At 62.1% G+C, this 24,978-nt stretch overlaps 1 protein-coding gene across 2 annotated transcripts; it reads left to right on the top strand.

Annotated features, from left to right (window-relative positions):
- The first annotated feature begins 1,044 nt into the window (after positions 1-1,044).
- On the top strand, positions 1,045-24,759 carry PALM (paralemmin). 2 transcript variants are annotated; one of them, XM_047707898.1, is made up of 9 exons: positions 1,045-1,277; positions 12,046-12,097; positions 12,580-12,660; positions 12,803-12,933; positions 14,488-14,611; positions 15,589-15,610; positions 16,694-16,816; positions 19,149-19,280; positions 22,782-24,759. In XM_047707898.1, exons 1-9 carry the CDS (start codon positions 1,273-1,275, stop codon positions 23,309-23,311), a joined length of 1,200 nt encoding a protein of 399 aa, XP_047563854.1. In that variant the 5' UTR covers positions 1,045-1,272; the 3' UTR covers positions 23,312-24,759. The 2 variants fall into 2 exon arrangements, with proteins under 2 accessions (XP_047563854.1, XP_047563846.1); XM_047707890.1 differs by lacking the exon at positions 1,045-1,277 and adding an exon at positions 9,896-10,005 and having other exon boundaries at positions 16,694-16,753.
- The last annotated feature ends 219 nt before the right edge of the window (positions 24,760-24,978 follow it).

Here is a 24,978-nt window from a genome sequence, read left to right as displayed (position 1 = left end):
AGGATAGACTATAAGGAACCAGGGTGGCCTCACCTTGCCCAGGCCTCCCCAGGCTGGGGAACCCCACTGCTACCACTGGGCCTCACACTGAACCCCAATGTAGGTGTCCAGATTTCCACCCAATGTCACCCTTGTCATCCCTCCAACCCTGTCCATGTCATTGTGTCCTTCCGGACGCTCCCCAGGAGACAGGGGGACTCTCATACCTGTTATCCCACATCCCATCTGGTGGCAGTCCTGCCGGTTCCCCTTTCAAGATCTGTCCAGAATCCTCCTGCCTCAGCCGGGTCCAGCCTCCATCCTGTCCCTGGGACTCCCCTTCTCGGCCTCCCAAGTCTCCCCTCTTTGCTGTCCTTAATCCACTCCCCACCTGGCCGGGGGAAGGGCCTTCACAAAAATAAAACAGGCTGACCCCTCTCCTGCTCTGAAGTCTGCTATGGCTCCCCAGTGCTCTTGGGACAAGGCCTGCGCTCGGTGGGCTCTCTCCACTGCCCCTTCACTCCCTCTGGCCGCAGGGACCTGCATTGTGGCCACGGTAGCTGGGGGGCGGATTAAATGGATCAATTTTGATTGCCCAGCGCTCGGCAAAGGCGGTGTTTTCATTCCTCCCCCGACAGGTGCGGCTCAGCCCCACCAGCGCATCTTGGCTCTGGCCGGCGCCCTCCACCTGGACGCTCTTCTCCCGGACCTTCAGGTTGCAGCAGCGGCCTGGACACCCCCTCCCCGGCCCCAGCCGTCCTTCGCTCGCTGGGGCTGCGTGCCCGCCCCCCCGCCGCCGCGCCCCCTCCGGGCCACGAGCTGGGCGGGAGCCGGGGGCACCTGGGCTCTGCAGGCCCGGAGCGGCGGCCGCCCTGGGACGCGGGCTGCACGGCGGGGGTGCGCGGCGCCCCCCCCCCCCACTCCCGGGCGCCGCGCGGGGGGCGCTGCGGGGCGGGCGGCTGCCGGCAGGGGGCGGGCGCGGGGCCGCGGCGCCGGGAGCCGGCAGGGAGCGCGCGGGGAGCGAGCGCAGGACGCGCGGCGGCGGCGGCGGCGGCGGCGGCGACGCGCGCGCCCAGCCCACCCCCTGCGCCCGTCGCCGCCCGGACAATAAACAGCCGCGCGCGGGGCGATGCCCGAGCCGGTGCCGCCGCCCCCGCGCCGCGCAGCCCCGGCCGCCAGGCCTTAGTCCGCCAGCCCCCCGCGCCCCCTCGCCCGGCCCCCGCGCCCGCCCCGCGCCCGCCCCGCGCCCGCCCCCGCCCAGCATCGCCGACCCACCCGGACCTCCGCGGGGAAATGGAGTGAGTAGGCGCGCTCGGGCGGGAGGCGGAGGGCTGGGGGGCCGGGGCGGAGAGGAGGGGGCGAGGGAGGGGCGAGGCCCCCTTCCACTCCAGCGCCGCGTAGGGCTCATCGCGGCCCCCGCGCGGAGAGGGAGGCGGCGAGGGGCCTCCGGGACCCCAGCTCGGCTGGGGAAGCGCTCGGGTTGGGCCGCGCCCGTCCTGAGGCCTCCCCCATCTCCGACCCCGTCGGCCCACGGTCTAACGGGGACTCGGGACACAGCGGCAGGGAGCTGCCCAGGGCGCTGGGAGGGGGAGGCCCGGGTGTCCGCCCGCGCCCCCGGGCTAGCCTCGACCCTGGGCCACCTGTGGGCTCCAGAGCGGGAGTCCAGGGGTGATGGACCGACCCCTCCCTACTGCCTCGCGCCGGCCTTGAGCTCACCGCCGCCCCCCATCTCCAAGCCTGAGCTCGCGCTCCCTGTACCCTGGACGCGCCAGTCCGGGCTCTGGCTGGCTGCTCTCCCTCAGGGCCACGGCGCTGTCAGGGGCCTCTGCTCCTGCCTGGGTCCAGCCGCCAGACACTCTCCTGAGAACTGCCAGAGAGAGGGGGCTGTTCTGTAGCCTTCCTTGTCCGGGATGTGTGTGGGCCTGGAGGTCCAGGTGCTTTCCAGCCGGCGAGCCTGGGTCTGGTCCTTTCCCAAGGAAAGTGTCCCCAAGATGGGGCCCCAAATGGTGTAGCCAAGAACCTGGCTGGCCTGTGGTGCAGGTGGGGTGGGCCTGGGTCCTTGTGGGGTTAGGTGTGGAGCTGCTGGGGGGCAGAGAGCTCTCACACAGGCTCTGTCCGTGAGGGTGCCCGGGCATTCCAGGCAGAGTCCACTCTCTTCCTGGCATCAGGGTGACCACCAGGCCCCACTCCCACAGGTGGGCGCTAGAAGGTTGCCGGGTGTGTTTACGACGCAGGGGATGGGAAGTGGGGTCTGGGATCCTGGAGGCCCCCTACTGTGAGCCGAGGCCTGGCAGGCACCTTGCTGTGGACCAGGTCCCCACCCTGGCCAGAGGCCTGGACATGGAGGTCCAGCCAGCCCACCAGACTGTCTCCTCCTGCCCTTCTCACTGGGTGTGAGCCAACGACTCCTCTCTAGAGATTCACCCGTGACCCGCAACCCGCCACACCCTCGGCTGGGTGGGAGCCGCTGCCTCCTGCCCTCCCCAGGAAGGCGACACCCGATGTCCTCTGCTTTTGAAAACCCAGACAAAAGCCCAGTTTGCTCCCCCACCCGGCCCCGGGAGCCCAGCCAGGGCTCAGGGGAGCCAGGGCCCGGATGTGTCTGCGCTAGGTTCCCCGACTTGTTTATCTGCTCTGCTCCCCAGGCCCACGGGAGCCTCCAGGCCTCCTGACAGCAGACCCTGAGTGGAGTGCGGGGAGTGGGGAGGGGGCTGCTGAGGGGACAAGGGGTGAAGAACTAGGAAAATGTCCACGCAGAGCCAAAGAATGAAGGGATAGTCTTGTCGGACTCTGCTGTTTCCTTTCTTGCTATCGCTTTCATTCTCTGTGGCGATACTGAAGCCCAGAGGGGGGCACACACTGCCCCAGAGTCACTCAGCACACACAGAGACCCCTGGGTGCTTGCTGCCTTGCCCCTGTGCCTCTTGGCACATAATGCCACGGGCTCTGCGCCGCACAGATCACTGGATTTTCTGGGTGCAGACCTGGGCAGGGACTGAGTAGCCAGGAAAGAAGGCTCTGTCTGGGGTGCTTGGGCTGATGATGGGTGGGGACTGGCTCCATCTGGTGCCATCCCGATGGAGCGCCTACCCCTCGCTCTCGCCCGCGCTCCTTTTCCAGAGGGCAGAGTGGGCTTAGGCCTGGAGGCAGCAGCTGCGGGGACTGAACCCCTCATTCCCTTCCCATGGGTTTTTGCCATCAGAGTTGCCAGAGGTGGTTGTGGCTTATGGTGATGCTGACGAGTTTGTTTTAAGAACAAACTTAAGAATTTCACAAAATTTTGTTAATGTAAGCATTAAATTAAAGATTAAATTAGTTTTTGTTAATTTAACAATTTGAAGATTTAACAGTTTTTTTTTTTTTTTAAGATTTTATTTATTTATTCGACAGAGATCACAAGTAGGCAGAGAGGCAGGCGGGGGGGGGGGGGTGAAGCAGGCTCCCTGCTGAGCAGAGAGCCCGACGCGGGGCCTGATCCCAGGACCCGGGGACCACGACCCGAGCCGAAGGCAGAGGCCCCAACCCACTGAGCCACCCAGGCGCCCCAACAATTTTTTTTTTTAAAGATTTTATTTATCTGAGAGAGCGAGCTTGTGAATGCAAGTTGGGTGGGGGGCGGGGGACAGAGGGAGAAGGACAAGCAGACTCCACGCTGAGCCAGGAGCCCAACTCAGGGCTCGATCCCAGGACCCGGCATCACGGCCTGAGCCGAAATCTGGAGTTGGATGCTTTGCCGACCCAGCCACCCAGGCGCCCCTTAACAGTGATTCTTGAGTAACTCCAGGGAGGCAGAGGGCAGGCTGTGGAGGTGGGACAGAATGACAGACGCTCCTGAGAGCATCTCAGGCTCCGCTGGGTGGAAATCCTGCTCTGGGAAGGATTTCCTGTGGGCCCCAGGGCGAGGGGCTGCTACCCCAGGAGCCTCAGGGGTTGGCTTGTAATTAAGGCTAATAAGTTAGCTCTGAGCAGCCTTTCTCAGATGCTCAAAATCCCGTCCTCCTCTCCTCAAGTCTCAGACCTCAGGGCCAGAGCCGGAGAGCACATTCCTTCCCAGATCCCGTCCCTTCCCTGCCCAGGCCTGGACATCCTCCAGGAGGTGGTCTCGGCTGGGTGCAAAGTGGGTCCTTAGTGCCTCTCTCCCACTTGGTGATCTCCCTGTTTCACGGGAGATGGAGCCAGTTAAAAAGGCAGCCCAGTCCCCTGGTAACTGAACCTAATAAGATTTTATTCTCGTTGTATCTGTTTTGTAATGTTTTTACTCCGATGCTTGTGGGAGCCCCTTCTGTTTCTCAGTGTTGGTAACAGTGTAGCATTTCCTTCTGAAACAAGGGGGATTCGTGGGAACAGCAAGTGGATTTGAAGGGAAAGAACACTCCAGTGGCAGTGGAGGTGGTGGCAAGAGCTCAAGAAGGTGGTTAACATTTAGTAAGCACCTGCTGTGTAATGGGCCCTACATTTAGTAAGCACCTGCTGTATAATGGGCCCTGTTCTGAGTGCTTTGTCCGTGTGAACTTGCTGGATCTTCACAGCAGCCCTACAAGGTAGGGAAAAGTGAGGTACAGAGAGGTGATCTTGACACACCTGGGGCCACACAACTGGGACATATTTGCTTCTGGGTTCTTCCAGCTGCCAGAGCTGGGGGCGTGGAGGGGTCTTTGCACCTTCCTGTGTCCCGCGGGGCTGTGGTCTGGGCGTTCCTAGGTATCCTGACATTGGCTTTTCACCCTGGTTTGTCTCGTTGGCCACATGGAAGGTGGCTTTCGCCCCTAAAAGCATCTGCTTTGTACCTGTGCCCCCCCAGGGACCCCTTCTGTGTCTGCTGATTTGGGAGTTGTGCATGGACAGGTGGAGTCCTGACCCCTCCATGAGCCTTTGAGCATGTCACTCACTTTCCTTGGTGAATCTGGTGCATGGGGACGTGAGTGCACCGCGTCCCCTCCTGGGCAGGACGCAGGGAGAGGAGCAGGCAGGTGGGAGTGCCCCGGCAGGAGCTCTTCCCCAGCCCTGTGGTGAGGTCCGTCTTCAGGATGCTCGTGCTGGAATGAGTTGATGTTCTTCTAAAAAATTCATATCTTTTTCCAAGTCTGGGACCCTGTTTCTTTCTGGCTTCTGCATGGAGGAGAGCTGTCGGGTCATTTCCGTGGCATCCCTGCTGAGCCGCCAGCCGTGTGTAGGAGCAGGCCCTGCGGGAGCCCGTGGACGGCCTTCTCGGTGGTCTGGGGAGGGTTTCCTGGTCCCTCCCTTCACGGACTGTTTCTGTGCAAAGTATTTAAGGGTGTACCTAGGGGCGCCTGTGGGGCTCAGCCCGTTAGGCATCGCACTCTTGGTTTCGGTCCTGATCGCAGGGTCATGGCGGAGCCCGGGATTGGCCTGGTGCTCAGCGCGGGGCTGCTTGAGACTCTCCCGCTCCCTCGGCCCCTCCCGCTGCTTGCACATATGGACACCCTCTCTAGTAAGTAAATCTTGAAAAAGAAAGAAGGAAAGGTGTACGTCGGTGGGCAGAAGGGCGTGCCTGGCGGAGGGACTGGCCTGTGCAAAGGCCCGGAGGGCCCAGTAGGGGAGCCATGGGCAGCCATGGATGGTGCCCTCAGGAGGTGGGGGTGAGGTTCTGACCCAGGCTCTGGGGTCTGAGGAGCAAGTCGGGCTCAGTGTGGACACTTACTGTGGGGGCGGCTTGGAGAAAAGTGCCGGGGCTATGGGGGTAGACCCCGTGTCTGGGCAGCAGAGACCTGAAGTCAGAGCTGCCCCCAGGTCAGGGAGAGATGGCGCAGTCCCTGGACACACAGGGACAGGGACCCTTTGGCCGGGCTGCAGAGGGACCCCACATGGCATGGGATGGTGGAGTGCAGGTCTCGGTGTCCGGGGAGTGGGATGTCAGGCTGAGGTGTTTGTCTTCTGCTCAAGGGCTCAAGGCAGGAACTCAGGGACCATCTGAGCCCATCACGGGATAGTCTGGATCAGGCTGGGAATTCGGAGGGGAGCCAAAGCCAGGCTTGGTGGTGGGAAAGACAGGCAGGAATCAGAGTGGGTGGGAGTTGCTGCGTGGACGGAAGGGTAGTGGTGGGATGGGAGCCCAGCCGGGGAGAGCAGAGGGTACATGGAAGGGGACAGCCCTGTGGGGCTGTGAAGGCCAAGTGAGGGGCAGGAGCTTGGCGGGGGGACTTCTGGTAACATCTGTCACAGAGTAAGAAGGCCCTGCCCCGGTTGGTTTGTGCTCAAACCAGGCAGAGTTCAGGGCAGGGCTGGCGTGATCTCATGATGCCCCACGGGGTGGGATGGACCCCAGCTTTGGCGGCAGCCCAGCCCAGCCTGAGAGGGTCTGTGTTCCTGCTGTACGGATGTACGTGTGTGTTCTCACTTTAACTGAGATTCAGTTCGTACGCCACACGGTCCACCTGCTGGCAATATATAATCCAGGGTGTTTACACGGCCATACAACCCTCGGCTCTGTCTAGGTCCAGAACATTCTGTCACACCCAGCCGTCACCCCCCCCATCAGCCGTCCCATCAGCTGTCACCCCCTCCCCAGGCCCCAGCTCCCGTGAGCCCCCTTCCCGTCCATGGAGGGGCCTGGTCTGGGCGCATCACACGCGTGGACTCACACCCCGTGTGCCCTTCTGTGTCTGGTCCCCTCCCTGAGCACCGTGGGCTTGGGGTCCGTCCCTGGGGCAGCGCGTGGGCGCCTCACTGCTGCTGGTGGCCGGGGACGCTCCCACGCGTGGGGCCCTGTGTTTATCTGTTTATCTGTCAAGGGACATTGGGGCTGTTTTATACATTAATTGTGTAGTCACTTCTGAAGTGGTCGGGGCTTGTCCCTTGTCCTCTGCTGGATGTGGGGGCCACGTCCTGTTTTAGATGAATGTAAGAGGTGACAGTAGGTTTCTTCAAAAAAAAGGGAAGTGATCATAGGACAGGTAGTCCACAAGGGTGGGGATGGGAATGTGACAGGGGAGGGAGTTCTTGGGTGGGGACCCTACCTGACTCCCCGGTCCAGTGAACATTTATTGAATGTGTATCATTCACACATTCATAGCATCCTGCTGTGTCCTGGGTGCTGGGGACATGGTGGGGACAGAAGGAGACACTGTCCTTGTAGGGAAATAGGAGACAAAATAAGTGAAATGGCTGTAGGGTGTCGGTTGGTGGTGAGCCTGGGAAAGGACGGGGCACAGAGGAAGCCTCCATGAGGAGGAGACTCTGAGGGAAGGCCTGAGGGAGTTAGTGAGGCCCGGGAGAGAGCACACCAGGCAGAGGACACAGCCAGTGCAAAGGTCCTGTGGAGGGAGCATGCCTGGAATGTTGGAGGGGAGAGGGGCCGGTGGGGACCTTGGAGCTCTGGGGCTGGTCTCTGCAGCTGACTGAGGCCCACCTTGCTTGAAGCTGGAGAAAGCCGCTGGAGCCCTCGTTCCCATCCACGCCCCGCTGCCCTTTCTTCGTGAGGGCCCAGGGCAGGGTCCACCCGCCCTCGTGGTTAATAGGCAACAGGTTTGCTCTTCTGGGTCTGTGGCCTGCTCTGATCTTAGTCTCCACCATGGAGGTGATGCTTCTCTGCCTTGAGTATTCTGGAAAGCACGTGCATGCCTCCTGAGCTGGTCATCTTACCGGTGACGGCAGCGGTCACCTGTGCTGAGTGCTCAGGGTCTCGGAGGAAGAGAATTCCTCCCCAGTGAGGAGAGGAGGGGGAGGAGATCATCGGGAAGGCTTCCTGGAAGAGGCAGTGGCCCTTGACCTGAGCTTGGAGGTGGAGGAAGGAGAGCGGAAGGCAGGGGGCCGGTAGAGGAAGAGGGGCAAACGGATGACAGGTTGAGGTTTATGCAGGATGGTTTGGAGGAAGGAAGGTTCTGGGGCTAAGGGCAGATGAAGGCTCCCACAGGGAGCTGGGAGCCAGCAGTGACCTTCAGATCCCCCCATTCCAGCCACCCCAGTGGAGCAAGGGCCATGGGGCTCCCTCCCTTACCCCCCACCTCGGTGAGGCTCTGCTCCCCTTCCCTGCCCCCATGGCCAACGGCACAGTCAACTCTTCCCTTTGAGTTAGCCCAGGCATGTTGCTGGTGTTGGGCTCAGTGCCAGTCCGGCCCAGACCCCTCATGCTGCTGGGGCTGCCTGGCATGGGCTCTGGAAGGACGGGCTCGACCCCATAAGCACCCGCCTCCCGCCTCAGATCCACCTCATCCTGCCTACTGGGTGACCTTGGGCGGGTTGGGCGACCTCTCTGGTGCCTTTAAAAACTAAATGGGTCCCAAGGCTGAGGCCTCTGCAGGGCCGTTGGGTTTGGGCCTCATTAGCTCATCTCCTGAAGCCAGGATTATCTCAGGCGCGCTCAGCCCACACCCTCCCCAGTCCTGAGCCGCCCACACTGGGGCTCGAGCCCAGAATTTGCTCCAAGCTCTGTAAAAATAATCAGGCAAGGACAGGAGTGCGCGGAGGGTGGGCCTCCTGGAGGGCCTGTTCTTCCTCAGCAGCCGCGAGGCGGCCTGTTGCCCAGCAGAGCCCGTGGAGGCTCAGAGACAGGCTGGTTGGCCCTGGGTCACACAGCCCGTGAGGACAGCCGCCACACCTCAGTGTCTCTGCCCAGCGCGTCTCGTGATTGGGGCTCTGATTCTCTCCCTGAGCCCTGGCGAGCGCCTCAGCCATCCACTGACAATGGGAGCGTCCCCCCACCCTTGGGTGCCTGGCAGGGCCTCAGGGGGACCCTGAGGTCTGAGTGCTCTGAGGGCCGTGTGTACACCGCGCACGCGCAGGAGCCCGCCTGGCTGACCCGGGCCCCCGCTTCCCCATGGGGCAGCTTCAGGTCCCGCATTGACAGGACGGGGATGATGGTCCCACCTGCCCCGCACACCCCTCCTGATGGGCTCAGCAATGGTCCTTTACACACGCACCCCCTTCAGCCCTCCAGCTCCCATCCTGGAAACCGGGCCGGGACTGTCCGTGGAAGGCGGCGAGTGCGGGGCTGCAGTGTTCTTACTTTACTGATGTTTAACTAGGATTCTGTGGTTGTACTTTGTTTTATTTTTTGGACTTACGATGCTGAGCATTATCTTGGCTTGACCAGAGCTACCTGGCCCCAGGGGCAGGTCCGGAACTGCCCTGGGGAGAGTCCTGTCCCCTGACACTAGGGCGGGAAGCACCCTAGGCGTGGGAGGTGGGTAGGCCCCATTACCTCTCTGCATCCCACCCTCCCCAGCAGCCCCTGAGGCCCAGGGCAGGAAACCCTTAGCCCCCCAGCGCCCGGCTGGGGGCGGGAGATGCTCTGAGCCGGCCCAACCCCCCTGCATGCCGGCCTCCGCGTTGCCATGGGGACGGCGCAGTTGCTAGGGCGACCGCCTCCCATGGGCCCCACCAGGGGGGGTGGCGCCTGGGGCAGGGCCACTTTGGCGCCCTCAGGCCTGGGGAGTGGGGCACACTGCCTGTGCCTTTCGGGCTGGGACAGGGACGTTGACCGGAGGGATGGAATTCTCTTCCTGGGCCCCATGCGCTGCTTCTCACTGCCCGCCTGACCTTCCCCTGACCTGGTTCAGCCGGCAGGGACACACCACCCAGGCAAGGACACTGCCTGCCTTGTTGTCTGCAGCCCAGCAGGCTGGCCAGAGCTGTCCCTGTGTCCCTGTGTCCTGCCTCAGTGACCACCTGCCTGCTGGGCCGCTGGGCCTCTGCCCTGCAGGGCCCTGTGTGTACTGGGGTCTCAGGAGCTCCATGCCCCTCCCCCAGCTCTGCCTCCGTCCCGCTGGGTCCCTGGAGGCCACGTGACAGCTGGGAAAGGGCCAGCTGGGAAAGGTTCCGCATGTGGTGTGGCCCAGAGCTGGGCTGTTGTGGTTCTAGTTCCAGCTCTGCCCCTTCCCAGCTGTGTGACTGTGGGCAAGTGACTTGCCCTCTCTGGGCTTCACTTCCCAGCCAAGGAAAGAGCATATCAGGCAGGAGGGACAGTAATGCAATGATCCTAAGTAAGGAACGAGCTTGGTGCAGTTCAGGTGTGGCCGGAAGATCCTGGTGGCTGGAACAGAGTAAGCAAGCGGGAGAACAGAGGAGGTGAGGACAGAGAAGTGGGTAGGGCTGGGCTGCACTAGCATTTCTTTCAAGAGGTGATGGGAGCCAGGGAGACTTAAGAGCAGGAGAATGAGTCGTTCTGATTCTTGTTTTGAGAACCTGGCTCTGGTTGGGGGGTGGGTAGGGGCTGTCAGGGGCCAGGGAGATAGCAGGCTATGGTAGAGGCATGGGATGGAAAATGTGAGGTTTGCAAAAAGTGGAGGGTGGGTCTCTATAGGGAACACTGGGGGTGTCATCTTGCCTGGATTACACAGGATGGTGTGGCCGACTCAGAAATGTAGCGGACCAGGCCCTTTAGGAAGGGCCTCCAAGCTGGATTGCTGGATCAAGCCTTTCCTGAGCTCCACCCAACTGAACCCAGCCTCCCGAGGAAGGAGAGATGGAAGCCACAGAGGGTGTGACCGGTGCTGGGGTCCCTGGGAAGCACAAAGGGGGCAGGTGCCACCCGCCAGGAAGGGAAGAGCTGGGTGGGGTCACCTGTCTGGGGCGTGAGAGCCAGATGATTTTGTGGGTCTCAGCTAGGCCAGGAAACTGAACCCAAGTGGAGTGGGTGGAGGGTCATCGCAGTTCATGAGGATGTCCACCGGGAGCAGCCACCTGGGCTGGGGGGAGGGCTGAGGCCCAAGAGTGGGCCCAGCACAACATGTGACTTTGGGCCTCTGTTTCCTTTCTGAACCACAGGGGGAGGGGGCACAGAACAGGAGCTGGGGTGTCTGTTCCTGCTGTTTGTGCAGAAGGAGAACCGAGGCCTAGAAGGAGTGGGGGGTCTTTGGAGGCCACAGAATGGCTCCTAATCCCAATCCAGGGCCAAGGGCTGGCAGGGGGTGTGCGCAGCAGAACCAAGGGGGGGGGGTCTGTAATTTTAGTCCCTGTGCAGATAAGGGGCTTGGAGTGGGTAGGGGGACGTGAGGGGTCTGGTTCCCACTGCTCAGAGCCCCTCCTTGTGGGCACCAGGCCCTTGCCCCCGGGAGACTGTTGAGGCCTGCGTGAGTGGCCTTGGGGTCATTCAGGATTTGGGCTGAGAACAGACTTCTGGACCCCGCCTCCTCTTCAGGCCGTGTCTGGTCCCCCTGCCCTGGAGGCCGAGGTTACTATCAGGTGCCTTGTATGCAGTTGCTCAGGGCTGCACAGGTTTCACTGAGCACCTACTGTGTGCCATTCCCAGGGACCCTGTGAGAGACCATGGAAGGGAGCGGCCAGGTTTGCAGTCTCCTCCCCAGCCTGCCACGTGGGTAGTGGGGTTCAGGGGAGCTGAGGGGAGGGGAAGGGCAGGAAGGATTCACCCTCCCTCCTGGCCCTGGGCCTGCTGCCTGCCCCCACAGGGCCTGTCCCTTCCTTGCCTCTGACATTATCAAGCTCCTAGTCCACGCGGCTTTGAGGCAAAAACCACACCGCCTGGCTTTTGGGAAGCATGCAGTGGACAAGAGAGGGAGTCTGGGGCCGAATTCGGGTTTGCCTCTTCTTCCTGCGTGTTCTCGGGATGCTCGGAGCCCTTTCTGTGTCTTGGGGCTCCAGGCAGACTCCAGGGAAGCAGCTTCTGGAGAGAGGACGTCCCAGGGGCAGGGCGGTAGGTCTGGTGGGGCCGGGTGCGCGTGTCCCTCCCAGGGCTGGACGAGAGGTGCTTGGTGGGTGGGAGCGCGAAGGGGGCTGTCCTGATCGTCATCCATCTTCCTGATCAACCTCTGACTGCTGTGAGTCCCTCCGCCTCTTTCTTGGCCCAGCTCAGCCTCTCGCCTCCCCAAACCCTTCCCAAGTCTCTGGGACTTGTTCTCCTGTCCTCAGGCCCTGTTCCCAGGGAGCCCCAGGGGGCCGTGGAGGGGTTTGTGGGGGGGACTTCGTGAGGTCATAAGGCCAGGTGGAGAGAATGACGCTGCCTCTGAGGTAGGGGAGGGACCCCACTTTGCAGAAGGGAGCCGGGGAGGCCGCCCAGCTGGAAGGCGGGCTGGGATTGGGATTCAAACCAGCTCTGTGGAGGGCAGGAAGGGGTGGACCCCACTGTGACCTTGCATCCCCTCCCCCCAGGGTCCTGGCCACAGAGACCACATCTCAGCAGGAGCGGCTCCAAGCCATTGCAGTGAGTTTCCTGCCCCCTAGCAATGTGGACAGGGGTCGGGCAGCCCTCACCCAGTCCAGGGCCTTGGGGACCCAGAGCCAGGGTGTGGCAAGGTCCCCGGGGAACCAGTGCCTGCTGGTGCCTCCCCACGAAAGGAAGAGGAAGCCTACAGGCCTCCGAATGTGGCCCTTACACCGCTAGCTCATGAAGACCCTCTGTGCGTTGGGGGGTACAGGCTGAGGTATAGATCTAGAACCCTGCCCCTTATGCTGGAGCTGGGGGGTGGGGGGGAACTGGGGGCTAGCGGGGGGGCAGGGGGCTGGGGGGCAGGGGGGTGTGGGGGACAGGGGTCAAGAGGGGCTACGGGGGGGGCAGGGGGCTGGGGAGGGTCCAACGGGCCACTCCACAGAGAAGCAGGGTGCATGTGGGCAGAGCCTCCAGTACTTTGGGGGTCGGCGTGTCCCCGGCCTCGTCCTGACCTCCATGCCCGTCCCCGTCGCCAGGAGAAGCGGAAGCGGCAGGCCGAGGCGGAGGCGAAGCGCCGGCAGCTGGAGGATGACCGTCGGCAGCTGCAGCACCTGAAGGTCCCCCCCCCATGGAGCCGGCCTGGCGGGGGTGGCGGGGTGGGGGGGCGGCAGTGCCCTGGGGACCAGGCACCAGGCCTCGGGCGGGGGCGGGCAGGGCGGCCCTTGAGACCGATTCTGACCTCTAGCCCTGTGCCCCCAGTCCAAGGCGCTGCGGGAACGCTGGCTGCTGGAGGGGACGCCGTCCACGGCCTCGGAGGGCGACGAGGGCCTGAGGAGGCAGATGCAGGAGGACGAGCAGAGGGCGCGGCTCCTGGAGGAGTCTATCGGCAGGTGCGGCGGGGGCGGGCCGCGCGGGGCCCTGCGGCGGCTACGGAGTGCGCGGGCTGGGGGGTGCCCACCCTCATGCCCACCCTCGTGCCGGGATGGGGTTTGGCCCCGGGAGAGGCTCCTGTGCAGGTGGGAGCAGGGAAGGGCCCTGTTCACTTGGACGGGGCTGTGAGCATCGACGCTGGGCTTGAGGGGGCTGGAGGCTGCCTGGTGGGACCCCTTCTTCTAACCACCCAGCAGAGTGGGTGCCAGAGCCCGGGAGGATGGGAGTGGCCGGCCGCCGCCTCCCTGGGGCCTTCCTGGCGCCAGCCCAATGGGTGAGTCTTCCCCTGCTTGGTCCTGATGCCCCACAGCCGGGGAGCTGGGTCTGCAGCAGGTCTGGGGAGATTGATAGGTCCCCGCCCCCCGCCGGCCCCGGAGCTGGACAAAAGGACTGGAGTTTCCAGGCCGGCAGAGGTCCAGGCTCAGCCCAAGGGCAGCAGGGTCAGGGTGGAGGGAAGTGGCGGCCAAAATTCCAAATGTCCATTTGGCCAAGAAAGGCGCAAGAGGCCCGGGCCCCGAGGCACGCTGGCCCTCCACCCGGCTGGGTCCGAGGCACACCTGCTGGGAAGACCTGGGGATCCTGGTGGGTCGGGTTTGGAAGAAGAGGGGGCAGGTGTCAGCTGGGACTTTCCTTCCCAGGCCTGTTTCCCTGCGTCCGCCATGGCCAGAGCAGGGGTGAGGGGGCAGACAGGCCAAGACTGACCGGGCAGAGAGGACTGTGGGCCAGCGGGACAGAGAGCTGGTGGAGATCACTGCCCATGGGGGCTGGACAGGGCGGCTGCTTCCAGTCCCGCCCTGCTGGGTGTAGCCCTGGGTGGGGGGCACCTAAACTCGGGTGCCTTGATGCTGGAGGGGCCCTGCTGCGAGTCCTACCCTGTGTCTGGCATACACAGAGGGCTTTGGGGCTTGGCTTTCTTCCTCCCAGGGAAGCCCACTCCTCGGGTGCCCCTGCCACTGGCATTTCCCCTGGTTGGTGCCCCTGCCTGGACATCTCCTCCAGGAAGCCCTGCCGGCTGACCCTAAGGGTGGCCGGTGTCGCTCCCTTCCGTAGGGGCCTCAGACTCACCCCCAGGGCCCAACAGGCCTGTGGCCCCAAGCCTCCGGTGGGGACTGGCTGCAAGGGGACTGGAGATCTTTGTTCTGTTCCCGCCGGGTCACATGCGCCGTTATCGTCTCATACTTGGAAGGTGACATGGTTTTTCTAGTTTCCCCAGAGAAATAAAGCTTCCCGTAAAAATACACGCCTCTGAGCGGAAAGCAGGAGAGTGGGTTGGAAACCAACAGAAAAGCGAACTGTGGCAGTGAGGTGCCCGTGGACGGGCCGGCCTGGGGTCACACTAGCCCTGCTGCTGGCTGGCCCGTGCGGCTGCCACTCTGCGTCTGTTTCCCCAGTTGCGAGGGGGAGGGTGAGACCACCTCACGGGTTGTGGGGAGACCTTGCGGCCAGGAGCCCGGAGCGGTGCGGGTGCCCACAAGTGCCCAGTGAGGACCGTCGCTCCCGTGCCCCACCCCCAGGCTGCAGAAGGAGATCGAGGTGCTGGAGGGCGCAGGCCTGCCCGCTGCCGCCGCCGGGGAGAGGCCCGCTGCCCCGAGCCCAGCCAAGGACCAGAAGGCAGACATGGTGTTGGAGTCTCAGCAGGTGAGGGGGCGCTGATGTTCCCGGGGCCCCCAGGTCTCCCCGGCGCTCCCTGGCCCTCCCCGACCCCAGAGCTGGGGCAGGGGCCCCTAGGGCATTGTGACAACCGACATCGAAGCTGTGTGTCTGAGCCCTGTCCAGCTGTTCCCCTGGCAGCCCTGGTCCCGCTCTCGCTGTCTGCCAAGGCCTGGTGTGGGGCAAACTGGGGCAATGTGGGCTGGGCCCAGCCTCCCTGACTCACGTCAATTGAGCAGAGGGACGTGGTATCAGGTGACCAGAAATGCAGGGAGGATGGTGGGCCCGGGATGGGTAAGCCCAAGGGCACCATGGAGTTCCTGGGAGGAAGCTGATGCATGGGAGCTCTAGGTAGGCTTCCTGGAGGAGGTGGGTTTTAAAAACTGAATAGGAGTTCTCCAGGCATGGACTCAAGATGAGAGGGGGCTTTCCCTGAGGTTGATGGAGCACAGACTGTGGGGTCCCTGTCCTTGAGATGCCCACGTCCCAAAGGAGCCAGAGACAGTTCCTCAAGGGACAGAGACATGACTGGGGGGACTTTGATTGTGGTCGGGGGGCTGAGTGGAGAGCTGGCCAGGCAGAAGCCACGGTACGGGGGACGTCACACACAAAGGCCCCAGGGCGGGAATGTGTCCAGGAACAGTGAGGCTGGCCAGCAATGTTGGGGGGGAGGGCTTATAGGCTGGGGTCTGTGGACACAGGGCCCTAGGGGTCATCTAGAAGGGTTTTGGCTTTGTTTGGGGAGCACTTGGGAGCCACGGGAAGCTTCTGAGCAGGGCAGGGATGTGACCTGGCTGTCACAGGCTAGGGCAGGGCTGGGGGATCCCTTCAGGAGACGGCCCCCGCGATGGGGCCTCCGGGGGCAAAGCCGAGCCCTCCCTGCACCTCTCCGCGCATGGGTGGGGACCTCCGTCAGCGGGAAGGGAGTGCCGGCACCCCTGACCTCTCTCCCTTCTTTCTTGCAGGCCCCGGTGGGCACGCCCAAAGGTAGGCTTCGGGGGGGCCTCCGTCCTGCGGCCAGAGTGGGGTGGTGGGCATGAGGCAGGCCCCTGACGCCTGACGCTCCGGTTGCTGATAAAACCAGCAGCGACAGGGACCGGGTGCCGTTGCTTCCCCCGAGCCCCGGCCCCAAGCCCATCCCAGCCCCACGTCATCACTTCCCTCAGGTGGGGCAGCGACCCTGGGGTGGAGCTGGTACAGGTGAGGGATCCAAGGTCTTAGCCCAAGAGGCCCAAGGTCCTGGGTGTCCCCCGTCTGCAGGGGGTGCCGCTCTCTCCCGGCCCCGCCTCTGCCCCACGTCCAGCCGCTCTGGGCAGCTGCACAGGTGGGCAGGCCTCGGTTTTCACGTCTGCAAAATGGGCTCTGCGGGGTCCAGAAATCAAGGTCTCAGCCGTTCTGGGAAGGGGGCACTGTGCGGTCCCCCCCGCACAGATGTGGAAGGTGGTTATGCAGGAAACAGACCAAAAAAAAGAGCCAAAAGTGTGAAGTCTGGATTCCGTTTTCCCCTTCCTCAGCAGTCATTCCAGGAAGATAATACGCGTTTGCAGGCATCTCGCAAATTTGTAGGACGTTTAAATATACTTAATTTAAAGGTAATAGCTTATGGAATATGTGAAAGTATTAAGTTATATTTTTAAAATGTATTTCAAACTCATCTATTTTCACATCTAAGGCGCGGAGGGAAAACCGCCAGCCAGGGTTGGGTATGGTGGTCAGAGTGTCTTCCGCCTGATTTGTTGTGTGTTAATTATTCAGGGGAGTGTCTCACTGTGGAATTAAAGATTAATCATTAAAAAAAATTCACACAGGCCTCTCAGGGATTTTGAGAAAATCATCTGGGCTGAGAGATGGAAATGGACTGGGGACTGGTTGTGTTTGGGGGTTCTGGGTACGCACGCGTGGGGGTGGGTCTGGGTGCATGTGTGCATCAGGGGAGGCCCAGGCGTCTGGGACAGTGTCTGGGGGTCTGGGGGGGTCTGGGGGTGTCTGCAGGTGTGTAGATGTCTGGGGGCCTGGGCAATCTTCTCCCTTCTGACCCCCATCTCTCTCCACCCTTTGCTTACTGAGCAGAGAAGCGAGTCTCCAACACGCCCGTGAGGCCGGTGGAAGGCTCCACCCTGATGAAGGCAGGTGGGTCATCCCCGGACCCGCTGCTGTCCTGGGCTAAGCCCTGGTCCTGGGGAGCCCGGAGAGGCGGGCGCGAGGTCAGACGCAGACATGCCCTCAGCAGGAGCTGTGGTCCTGGGGGTGGCGGCTGGCCCCAGGCCCCCTCTGCTTTGGCTCCATGGCCACGTGCTGGCCCAGCTTCCCTGAGAAGATGGGCCCCCTCGCATGGCAGCGCCCTAACCCAGCACCCCTCGTGGCATCCCCCTAACCTTGCTGCTCACTCCCGGGGCCTGGCAGGGGCCACACACCTGCCCACACATGCTTGCACACGCCCGCACATGCTTGTACACACCCGCACACACTCGCATAGCAGCTCGCACACGCTCGCACATGCCCACGGCAGATCTTCCCTCCTCCGCTGTCCCCAGGCTGCCTCAGGATAGGGAGGGAGCACCCTGTTCCTGGAGGGGACCAGGGGGGACTCAGACTTTTCTGTGCTTCCGGGAAGCCGAGGGAGACGGGTTAGTGCTAAGCTTTCCAGAGCTGCAGTTTGGATCCCGGCTCTGCCACAAGACAAGCGCCCCTCCAGTCCCTACCTGCTGGCACTAGCCCAGAGAAGGGACCAGTGAGCACAGCAGGCAGAACCTAATTGCTGTACCGGGGTACTGGCATGAGCTGTGCAGGCACGAAACTTAGGGAGGTGAAGACCATCTTGGGGACATGGTGGCTGGGACACCAGGACACCCAGGAAGGAGAGGGTGGCAGGGGTGGCCCAGGGCCTTGTGCAGGTTCAGGCCACTTTGCCCTAGGAGGCAGGAGGCAGAGGGTAGCATCTGCCAGAGAAGCGGGTGTCTTCGGGGCCTCTGTGCCATTTAGACCAACCCTGCGCCGACCCTTAGCCAACGACCTTGTGTGGTGCACAACCCACCCAACTGTATGGAGGTGGGGGTGTTAGGCTGTGTAGGGATGTGGAATTAAATAACATTCATTTGGTCAGTCATTCAGTAAGCACTTATTGAGCACCTGCTGTATGGAAGGTGTGAGGGCTACAGCCTGAGGGAGCTAACGTCCTGATAAGGACAATGCCCTATGCAGTGAACTGGTGGAGAAAAGACAGCAACGTGCAGAGCTGGAGGGGGGTGCAGGTTAATCAGAGGGCTCAGGGGGGTCAAACTTAGCAGGTGACGTTTGAGCAAGGCTCCAAAAGAAGTGAGGGAGCAAGGCGTCGGGGGCGGGGGTGGGGTGGGGGGATAGGTGTGTCAGGGGGAGGGCACAGCACATGCAAAGGCCCTGGGCTGGACCATACCTGTCTTGGAGGAGGAACCTGGAGGCCGTGGAATGAGTGAGGGGGAGAGAGGGAGGAGGTGACAAGAGGACTGGGGCCTCTACCCCGAGGCACCAGGGAGCCCCCCAGGGTTTCAGGCAGAGCAGGGACCAGCCCCACTCGGTGCGCACCGGCGCCCTCTGACGGCAGCGGGGGGAACAGGCCGTGGGTGTAGCGGGAAGCAAGGGGGGGCGAGGGGGGGGACTGCACTGATTTTGGATGGGTGGGGTGGGGGAAGGTGCACTGGACAGGGGACCCCCATGGGGACAAGATGTGGGCGGGTTCCAGGTGTTCCTAAGGCAGAACCCACAGGATTTGCAGATGACATGGGGGGTGAGAGAGAAGGAGGAGGGAATTGCCTTGACCAGGCTGGGAAGACCCAGGAGGGGCAGCTTACAAGGGCCGATTGGGAGCGAGGCTTGGACGCACTGACTCAGAGGCTCCCAGGGGACCCCAAGGGCAGGTGTGGAGGAGAGGGTGGGATCCTGGGGCTCAGGGTGAGGTCCTGGAGGCTTCGGTCAGCGCCCGGGGGTGGGTTTGCTGTCGGACCGTCTCTTCACGTGAGCTTTGCAGTGATGATCTCTACGGAGTGCAGTGGTTCCTGAACCATGGTCCTGACTGTCCTGACGCTCCGGAGGGTCTCATGCACCCTTCGTAGCGCAAGAGCTGGGGACCGGGTTACGGGCGCTGATGGAAGGAAGGTGCGAAGCAGACACAGGCTGAGCCGGGGGGTCCGGGGCCGAGACCCAGCTGGGAGCACGTGCCTGCTGACCCCAGCTCACACTGGGCTGTGCCTGTGGTCAAGGCCTGCCTCCCTCCGACTTACTCTGTGGCTCCGAGGAAACGGGAAGAGTCTGAGGCTTTCCAGACGGGAGGGGATCGCGAGCACGGGCCTTGAGTGCCAAGCAGAGGAGCTCAGGCAGACGCCCGTGGCGCTGGAAAGCTGTGGGGGGGGGGTGTGGAGGTGGGGGTGCCGTGGAGAGGGCGTCCCCGCTGCTTGGCTCCGCGCTGCTGGCTCCCCTTCCCTGGCTTGCCTGCAGCCGGCGGGGGGCACGTGGGCAGGTGGCCTCGGGTAACCCGTGCCTCTCGTGCCAGCCATGTACTCGGTTGAGATCACGGTGGAGAAGGACAAGGTGACTGGGGAGACCCGGGTGCTGTCCAGCACCACCTTGCTCCCTCGGGAGCCGCTCCCTCAGGGCATCAAGGTCTACGAAGACGAGACCAAAGGTATGCAGCCCCCACCCCACCCCACCCCCCGCCCCCTTCCCACAGCCTGAGCCAGAGCGTCACCTTCACCCTGATTTGGCAGACACTGTTCAGGGCAGGGTCCCATGGCCGTAGCCCACTGTTGGTGTAGAGGCTGTTCCCGGCTGGACCTGCAGCCCCTTCTTTCGTTCACTTCAGGAACCTGTCCTCAAGCTTGGCTTGAGGCTCTGGGACTCAAATCAGAGTGGAATTTAGCTCTGTCCTGGGAGAGCCTTGCAGCCTGAGGTTCACAAATAATTTGAATAAGTATTGTTTCGACGAAGGTGACAAAACCCCCAGAGATGCACAGGGGACCTTGGGAGGTTCTAGCAGGACAGGGAGGGGGCCGGGGGGGTGGCTCCTCAGAGGAAGTGAGCAGGAGCTCACTGAATGCGCAGCAGTGTGCAAGGAAACGGGGTGTCTCATAGAGGCCACAGCATGTGCAAAGGCCCTGTGGTGGGATGGAGTTTGCTGGACTAGAGGAACTGAAGGGAGCCTGTGGGGCTGATGTGGGGTGGGGGGAGGGGTCAGGTGAAGCCCTGGAGGGAGGGGTGAAGCAGGGGGCTTGGTGCTGAGATCTGGTTTGGTTTTTGGGGTTCCCTCTGGCAGCTGGGAGGGGGACAGGGAGTGAGAGACACCCAAAAGGAAACCTGACTGGGAGGAGCAGGGCGACCTTAGTCTAAAGCCCCAGTGTGTCTGTCTGTCTCTCTATCTCTCTGCCTATATATAATTCACATATATAAAATTCACTCTTTTTTGTTTTTAGGTAAGTAAAACTTTCATTTAAACTGTGTTATCCATCAGTATTTGGACGGAGATTTTATAAGTAGTTCAGCAGTTAAACTTTGGTCATTTTTGGCCTGGCCTGTAAGGGTAGTTTATAAGTAAACCCAGGGAGGGCAATATTTACTATGATGGCAGAAGAAGGAGACAAGCCCGCTTTAGTTAAAATATGTTTTAAGAAGACATTAGAAAGGTACATTGAAAATTGAGGCAAACATCTGCTTTCTTCACGCAGTGGCGCTCGTGGAGGTAAGCACCCAAGCCGAGTATGAAATCATAGCGTCTGCTGCGGAGTCCATTAGCAAGTCCGCAAACGCCGTTTGTACAAGAACACGGCGTATGGAGTGGGAGGGCCCAGGACACACAATTCAGTGTTCAGTTCAGTGGGCTTTATTCACCAGGTCGTGCACTCTCGCCAATTCCAGAACATTTTTCCTCCCCAAACAGAAACTCCATCACCTCCTATCCCCACCATAGCATCCACTAACCCCCTTCCTGCCTGTGGATTAGCCTGGTCTGGGCGTGTCACGCACGTGGACTCACACCCCATGTGGCCTCCTGTGTCTGGTTCCCTCCCTGAGCGTCGTGGGTCGGCGTCCATCCACGTTCATATTTTATGACCAAATAATATGCCACTGTTTGGGTGGGTCACGTTTTGTTTATCCAGTCATCAGCTGATGGCTGTCTGGGATGTTTCTACCTTTTGGTTAGAGAATGCTGTACACGTTTTTATGTGGGCGTATGTTTTCATTTCTCTTGGGTGATACCTAGGCATGGGATTTCTGGGTCGTATGGGATTCTGTGTTTAACCTTTTGAGGAACTGCCAGGGTTGGCTTCTGCAGCAGTGGCCCCACTCCCCTTCCCACCAGCTGTGTGTGACGGTCCCCATCTCCCCACATCCTCAGCAACACTTGTTACTATCTTTAAGTTATCATTATCACTGTAGGCACCGTGGCGGCTGTGGAATGAGAGCTCACCGTGGTTTTGGTTCCCAAGGCCTCATGTTCTTAGAGGCTGGTGGGTCTCTGCAGCATGTAGGATGCTTTGAAGGGGGCCTAGTGTCAGCCATGGTTTGGGGACATAGACCTGAGTGGCACCCCGGTTCCAGCTCTCACTAACTGTGTGACCCTGGACAAGTCTCGGCTACCTCATCTCCGGCACAAGAACGACCTCATGGGGCTAGAGGCAGAGGACTCGGCCACTCAGTGCAGCCTGGCCCAGCCCTGGGGGACTCTGGACCCGCCAGACTGGAGCCTGGTTGCTTAGCAATGGGGACGTGATCCGTTTCCATGGCAGCCGAGGGCTCGGGTTCCTATTTGGGGGCAGTGGCCAGGGGGAAATACTCAGCCTGATTCTGTGTAATCTGGGGACACCCCACCCTCTGGGCCTCCAGCCCAGAGTTGCTGCAAAGCCTTGAGGTATGGACACCCTTCCCCAGGGGTTTGGGAACTGAAAGCAGAAAGTACTTTCCTTTTGGCCAGCAGCCAGGAACTGGAGCCCTGACCCTTGGCCCAGGAGGAGGCAAGTCCCGAGGGCCAGTGTGTCCCTCCCTCCCACAGGCGAGCAGCTGTGTTTCTAGGAGTTTGTTGGGCTGGTGTCAGAGTGTGGCCAGTTCTCCTGCTGGCGTCAAAACCCAGCCCTCAGGACACGGCAGATCAGACCCCATGGGGCAGTTGGGGAGGTTTGGAAAAGACATTGAGCAAGATTCCTTGCACACACAGAACTGCCTAGGGGAGACTGTACCTTCCTTTCAAACACAGGGAGAGCCATTTCAGAAAGTGATTGTGCCCGAGGTCGCAGAGGCGGCCGTAAGGAACATTATGAAGTTTCTATCTTATGCCCTGTTTTCCTCCCCAAATTTAAAAATACCCTTCTCCATGAACCTTGGTTTCAAGAGACAGGCCATCAACATGGGAATTATAAAGTGCTTACATGTGAAAGAGAAGGCCAGGGTGCCTGGGTGACTCAGTGGGTTAGGCTTCTGCCTTGGGCTCAGGTCATCATTCTGGAGTCCTGGGATCGAGTCCCACTTCGGGCTCTCTGCTCAGCGGGGAGCCTGCTTCCCCCTCTCTCTCTGCCTGCCTCTCTGCCTACTTGTGATCTCTCTCTCTCTGTCAGATAAATAAATAAAATCTTTAAAAAAATAAAATAAAAAGAGAAGGCCAGCACTGGTTCCAGGGACAGAGTAAAGCAGACCTGGCCTGCAGCGCGTTTCCTGGGGAACCGGACACTGAGTGACCAAGCTAAACCACAGGGACCCAAGGAAGGAAGCTGTCACAGTCCCCGAAATTCCTCATGGAGGGAGATGCACTTAGCTCCGGAGACAGAGCAGCGGCCCGGCCTGGCTAGCGGTGTGACCGTAGGCTGGCTGCGGCCTTTTCCGGCGCCGGGCCATCTTCGCAGTGGGGGAAGCAGACTGGGTTTGCTGGGGGGCCGTGCGGGACCCAGTTGCGGGCAATGTGGAAACACCGCAAAATGTGGGCACACACAGTCCCCGATCTGGATTCCAGTCCCCCTGGTCTCTGACCGGCGCCCGGGCCTGGACACTGTCCTCTGTGGAGCTTGGGGGCAGCTGGTTTTAAAGGTGTGACTCAGTTTCTCATTTCTCTCAGCCTGGAGGGTGGCCCGCAGCCTTGCCAGGCCTCCGCCTCTGAGAGCCCGCTCACTCTCTCTCTCTCTGTCTCTCCCGCCCCCGCCAGTGGTCCATGCCGTGGACGGGACCGCGGAGAACGGGGTCTGCCCATTGAGCTCCTCCGAGGTAGATGACCTCCTTCACAAGGCGGACGAGGTCACGCTGAGCGAGGCCGGGTCCACGGCTGGGACGGCGGAGACCCGGGGGGTGTCCAAGGAGCCCGTGCAGACCACACCGTCCAGGCGGGAGATCCCCGGAGTGCAGGCGCAGCCGGGAGAGGCCACGTCCGGCCCGCCAGGCATCCGGCCCGGCCAGGAGCCCCCAGTCACCTTGATCTTCATGGGTTACCAGAACGTGGAGGACGAGGCCGAGAGCCAGAAGGTGCTGGGTCTTCAGGATACCATCACGGCTGAGCTGGTGGTCATCGAGGACGCGGCGGAGCCCAAGGAGCCCGCCCCGCCCAATGGCAGTGCCACAGAGCCCCCCACCGCCGCGGGCTCCAGGGAAGAGAACCAGGTGGGGCCCGAGGCCCCCGCCAGCGACCCCCAGGACCTCGACGCGAAGAAGCAGCGCTGTAAATGCTGCTCCGTCATGTGAGCCCCCCGGCCCCCAGCCCCCCAGCCCCGCCCTCCATACCACAGCCCCCCACCAGCCCGGCCCCGGCATCTGCCCCCCTCCACCCACAGTCACGGGCCCCAGGATGTGCGGTTGTCACATGTTTCTTCCGAGGTTTCTTCTGCTGGAGAGAGAGGAACGGGGTCCCCCACCCCATCACCACCCTGACACCCCCCAAGCCACTGAGCCGTGCACCTACGTCTGGTAGGAGAGAGACATGGACAGACCCGCTTTCCCCGAAATGAAGGGCCCCCCCACGTCACGGCAGCTCCACAAAACGGCCCCAAGCCCCAGCGGTCCTGGCTGGGGTAACTGGGGACCTCAACGCAGCCCCGGGCCAGCCAGCCACCCTCTGGGCCTCCTGCCTGTGCCTTCCTGCCACCTCCAATGAGGTCCCCGAGGGGACGTCCTGCCAGAAAGGGACCCGGAGAGCCGAGGGTTCCTGGGACCGCACTCTGTCCCCGCTTAGCCCCTGGGAGTGGGGCTTCCCGGCCAAAGCTCTGGTGTCCATAGCTTGGACAGTTGGGGTAAGGCCATGCCTCTCTGGGGAGTCTTGGTCAGAGGTCAGGTTCAAGGTCGTGGAGAGGAGCAAGGCCCCTCTAGGCATCCCCAGCCTGATACGCCCCTCCCCCCATGCCCTCTTGGGGCTTGGCCAGTGGGTGATGGAGCCTGGGAAGGGAGAGCCCCCCCAACATCCCCCCCAGGCAAGAGGGGTCCATGACCCCTGCACTGTGTCCTGCAGGCCGGGCCCTTAGAGCTGCCCCTTGCATAAGGCAGGCCCCCATGAGCCACTTCCTGTCCTAGCTCCGACTCCCATTGGGCCCTCCTTCCTCCTGGTGCTAATTTGGGGACCCTGGGGGGGACGGCCCAGGACCTGCTTGGACCAGGGTGCTGGGTCCCTCCAGCCGTACCCCAGAGATCAGGCCACTGCCAGCTCCACTGGGCTTGGCACATTTTGGGCAGCGGCGGGCGCACGCAGCCCAGGGCAGGGGGCTTCCTCAGCAGAGTCCCCTGTGCTGCCCCGCCCGACGTGAGCCTGTCCCCCTCTGGCCGGGAGGGGTGAGGGGTTCCCCCCGGATGCAGCCACACTCGCCCCCAGAGGCACATCTGTGCGCACGCACACAGACCCACACCTGTGGGCTGTGGCCCGTGAGGCCCCATCTCAGCCCACCCCCGGGGCCTCCTGCCTGGTGCCGAGGGCAGGTGCAGGGCCCACCTCTGTCCGCAGCCTGGACCCCGACTCAGCTCTGCCCCTCGGTGGCAGGGGGGGAGGCCGTCTCTGAGGTGACCCTGGGCAGTGGCCATGGGACCCCCTCCTCCTTGAGTCCTTGAGCTGTGAGCGTCCGCGGAAGTGCCCCTCTGCTTTGATGTGTGACAAGGCCCTGATGTTCTTGACTTTCCCAGAGAAGCAAATAAACCGTGTGAACAGCCCCGAAGTCCTTGGCTTTCACCTGGGCGGGAGGGTGTGGCTAGGCCAGGGGTGCGGCCCCACGAGGGCGGCCCGGCCAGGAAAGGGGGCCCCCCGGGAGCTGGCTTCTCCCTCCATCTGCAGTCCCCGGGGCCCCTCAGGCTCACCCTAGGGCCAGGGGTGGGGGTGGGGGTGCGTCAGTGGGTGCCCACCTGTCCCGGTGCCCATCTGAGCAGCACCT

The sequence above is a fragment of the Lutra lutra genome, chromosome 1 (genome assembly GCF_902655055.1).
Source record: "Lutra lutra chromosome 1, mLutLut1.2, whole genome shotgun sequence".
Classification (NCBI taxonomy): Eukaryota; Metazoa; Chordata; class Mammalia; order Carnivora; family Mustelidae; genus Lutra; species Lutra lutra.
The sequence above is the reverse complement of the archived record's forward strand: the minus strand, read 5'-3'. Positions and strand labels throughout refer to the sequence as shown.

Bases quoted from the DNA above. Each gene is read 5' to 3' on its own strand.
- PALM (XM_047707890.1), top strand. From the start codon at position 9,911: ATGATCCTAAGTAAGGAACGAGCTTGGTGCAGTTCAGGTGTGGCCGGA. The intron at 12,661-12,802 runs GTCCCCCCCCCA...CTGTGCCCCCAG, and splicing joins GGCAGCTGCAGCACCTGAAG to TCCAAGGCGCTGCGGGAACG. The intron at 12,934-14,487 runs GTGCGGCGGGGG...CCCCACCCCCAG, and splicing joins CTGGAGGAGTCTATCGGCAG to GCTGCAGAAGGAGATCGAGG.